We start from the raw sequence: 4387 nt of genomic DNA on the forward strand, positions 1-4387 counted from the left end.
TTGGCGGGGGGGGGGCATCGATGCGGCGCTTTTCAGGGAACGCAGGTGTGTTTTGGGCCCAGTGCTCCTGGGGTAGATAGTGATATAGGTGTGATACAGCGGGCAGCCCAGTGCCCCCGGGGTATATAGTGATATAGGTGTGATACAGCGGGCAGCCCAGTGCTCCCGGGGTATATAGTGATATAGGTGTGATACAGCGGGCGCACCAGTGCCCCCGGGTATAGAGTGATATAGGTGTGATACAGCGGGCAGCCCAGTGCTCCCGGGTATATAGTGATATAGGTGTGATACAGCGGGCAGCCCAGTGCCCCCGGGTATATAGTGATATAGGTGTGTGATACAGCGGGCGCACCAGTGCCCCCGGGTATAGAGTGATATAGGTGTGATACAGCGGGCAGCCAGTGCTCCCCGGGTATATAGTGATATAGGTGTGATACAGCGGGCAGCCCAGTGCTCCTGGGGTATATAGTGATATAGGTGTGATACAGCGGGCAGCCCAGTGCCCCCGGGGTATATAGTGATATAGGTGTGATACAGGGGGCAGCCCAGTGCCCCCGGGTATATAGTTATATAGGTGTGATACAGCGGGCAGCCCAGTGCCCCCGGGGTATATAGTGATATAGGTGTGATACAGCGGACAGCCCAGTGCTCCCGGGTATATAGTGATATAGGTGTGATACAGCGGGCAGCCCAGTGCCCCCGGGTATATAGTGATATAGGTGTGATACAGCCGGGCAGCCCAGTGCCCCCGGGTATATAGTGATATAGTTGTGATACAGCGGGCAGCCCAGTGCCCCCGGGTATATAGTGATATAGGTGTGATACAGCGGGCAGCCCAATGCCCCCGGGTATATAGTGATATAGGTGTGATTACAGGCCGGCAGCACAGTGCCCCGGGTATATAGTGATATAGGTGTGATACAGCGGGCGCACCAGTGCCCCCGGGTATATAGTGATATAGGTGTGATACAGCGGGCAGCCCAGTGCCCCCGGGTATATAGTGATATAGGTGTGATACAGCGGGCAGCCCAATGCCCCCCGGGTATATAGTGATATAGGTGTGATACAGCCGGGCAGCACAGTGCCCCGGGTATATAGTGATATAGGTGTGATACAGCGGGCGGCCCAGTGCCCCAGGGTATATAGTGATATAGGTGTGATACAGCGGGCGCACCAGTGCTCCCGGGGTATATAGTGATATAGGTGTGATACAGCTAGGCAGCCCAGTGCCCCCGGGTATATAGTGATATAGGTGTGATACAGCGGGCGCCCAGTGCCCCCGGGTATATAGTGATATAGGTGTGATACAGCGGGCAGCCCAGTGCCCCCGGGTATATAGTGATATAGGTGTGATACAGCGGGCGGCCCAGTGCCCCAGGGTATATAGTGATATAGGTGTGATACAGCGGGCGCACCAGTGCCCCCGGGTATATAGTGATATAGGTGTGATACAGCGGGCAGCCCAGTGCCCCCGGGCATATAGTGATATAGGTGTGATACAGCGGGCGGCCCAGTGCCCCAGGGTATATAGTGATATAGGTGTGATACAGCGGGCAGCCCCAGTGCCCCCGGGTATATAGTGATATAGGTGTGATACAGCGGGCGCACCAGTGCCCCCGGGTATATAGTGATATAGGTGTGATACAGCGGGCGCACCAGTGCCCCCGGGTATATAGTGATATAGGTGTGATACAGCCGGGCAGCCCAGTGCCCCCGGGTATATAGTGATATAGGTGTGATACAGCGGGCAGCCCAGTGCCCCGGGTATATAGTGATATAGGTGTGATACAGCGGGCAGCCCAGTGCCCCCGGGTATATAGTGATATAGGTGTGATCCAGCCGGGCAGCCCAGTGCTCCCGGGGTATATAGTGATATAGGTATACAGCGGGCAGCCCAGTGCCCCCGGGTATATAGTTATATAGGTGTTGATACAGCGGGCAGCCCAGTGCCCCCGGGTATATAGTGATATAGGTGTGATCCAAGCCGGGCAGCCCAGTGCTCCCGGGGTATATAGTGATATAGGTGTGATACAGCGGGCAGCCCAGTGCTCCCGGGGTATATAGTGATATAGGGTGTGATACAGCGGGCGCACCAGTGCCCCCGGGTATATAGTGATATAGGTGTGATACAGCGGGCAGCCCAGTGCTCCCGGGGTATATAGTGATATAGGTGTGATACAGCCGTGCGCACCAGTGCTCCCGGGGTATATAGTGATATAGGTGTGATACAGCGGGCAGCCCAGTGCCCCCGGGTATATAGTGATATAGGTGTGATACAGCGGGCGCACCAGTGCCCCCGGGTATATAGTGATATAGGTGTGATACAGCGGGCGCACCAGTGCCCCCGGGTATATAGTGATATAGGTGTGATACAGCGGGCAGCCCAGTGCTCCCGGGGTATATAGTGATATAGGTGTGATACAGCCGTGCGCACCAGTGCCCCCGGGTATATAGGGATATATGTGTGATACATCGGGCAGCCCAGTGCCCCGGGGTATATAGTGATATAGGTGTGATACAGCCGTGCGTACCAGTGCCCCCGGGTATATAGGGATATATGTGTGATACAGCGGGCAGCCCAGTGCCCCCGGGTATATAGGGATATAGGTGTGATACAGCGGGCGGCCCAGTGCCCCCGGGTATATAGTGATATAGGTGTGATACAGCGGGCAGCCCAGTGCTCCCGGGGTATATAGTGATATAGGTGTGATACAGCGGGCAGCCCAGTGCCCCCGGGTATATAGTGATATAGGTGTGATACAGCGGGCAGCCCAGTGCCCCCCGGGTATATAGGGATATAGGTGTGATACAGCGGGCAGCCCAGTGCCCCCGGGTATATAGTGATATAGGTGTGATACAGCGGGCGGCCCAGTGCCCCAGGGTATATAGTGATATAGGTGTGATACAGCGGGCGCACCAGTGCCCCCGGGTATATAGTGATATAGGTGTGATACAGCGGGCAGCCCAGTGCCCCCGGGTATATAGTGATATAGGTGTGATACAGCGGGCGGCCCAGTGCCCCAGGGTATATAGTGATATAGGTGTGATACAGCGGGCAGCCCAGTGCTCCCGGGGTATATAGTGATATAGGTGTGATACAGCGGGCAGCCCAGTGCCCCCGGGTATATAGTGATATAGGTGTGATACAGCGGGCAGCCCAGTGCTCCCGGGGTATATAGTGATATAGGTGTGATACAGCGGGCGCACCAGTGCCCCCGGGTATATAGTGATATAGGTGTGATACAGCGGGCGCACCAGTGCCCCCGGGTATATAGTGATATATGTGTGATACAGCGGGCGCACCAGTGCCCCCGGGTATATAGTGATATAGGTGTGATATAGCGGGCGCACCAGTGCCCCCGGGTATATAGTGATATAGGTGTGATATAGCGGGCGCACCAGTGCCCCCGGGTATATAGTGATATAGTAGTGATACAGCGGGCGCACCAGTGCTCCCGGGGTATATAGTGATATAGGTGTGATACAGCGGGCAGCCCAGTGCCCCCGTGTATATAGTGATACAGCGGGCGCACCAGCCTCCCTTGATATTCTAATGTCTGGCTTTTACATTTTTCTTGTTCTTCCTTTATCTTGTACAGAATCCGCCCATGACATGTGCCAGGAATCCAGAGCAAGTCCCAGCAGTCTCCGGGCACTTTCCTGAGCGGCATCACAGCCCACGAGTCACTGACGCCATCGCAGCGTACCCCGCTTGTACCTTTATATACAGTGTGGATTAAAGGCTTCATGGTGCACTTACTCCATTGTGAAAGATTATCTGTGCTTAGGATATTATATATGTTACATGTATGTATATATATGTTACATGTATGTCTATATGAGTGGTTTGGTCACATGACGTCACGGTAATTGGGGTTCTCACGTGTTCGGCAGGTGGTAGGGGAACTGAAGGTATAGGTATGGGAGTTCTGTTGAAGATAGGACGTTGCTATTGGCAACCAATCAGATTCTATCTATTATCTTCCAGAAGGTGCTAAATAAATAAGTAGATTCTGATTTTTTGCCCATAGCAACATCCCATGTGAAATAGAACGCCGATCTTAGTATATGTACCCCCTCAGGAACATTCAGACAAACCCACATAACACAGCCCATTACAGTAGTGTGGATTATGCCTAGGTCTACATACAGTGTCTAGGTCGACACAGACAAAAGGTTGACAATGAAAAAATTTCAACACAAGCAACGGTTCAACACTTAAAAAGGTCGACATGAGTTTTTCACGTTTTGTTTCAATGTCGACACCTGTCCCCAATCAGTGTAGCGCCGTTTCGCTCGCCACGCTTCAGGCTCACTTTACCGTTCCCAGTTGTAGTCCGTGGGATGGCGAAGTATGAAAACGTTGACCAAATGAAAAAATAAACTG

General features: G+C 53.5%; 1 protein-coding gene across 1 annotated transcript in view; it reads left to right on the plus strand.

Moving 5' to 3' along the window:
* Positions 1–3759, plus strand: part of LOC146019407 (uncharacterized) — a 36753-nt gene extending 32994 nt beyond the window's left edge. Inside the window, exon 4 of the mRNA XM_083151946.1 lies at positions 3600–3759. Coding sequence (XP_083008072.1) covers position 3600 — 1 coding nt within the window. The 3' untranslated portion in view covers positions 3601–3759. The remainder of the gene's footprint in view (positions 1–3599) is intronic.
* Positions 3760–4387: the final 628 nt, after the last annotated feature.

This window comes from Crinia signifera, chromosome 7 (assembly GCF_055691185.1).
Source record: "Crinia signifera chromosome 7, ASM5569118v1, whole genome shotgun sequence".
NCBI classification, from domain to species: Eukaryota; Metazoa; Chordata; class Amphibia; order Anura; family Myobatrachidae; genus Crinia; species Crinia signifera.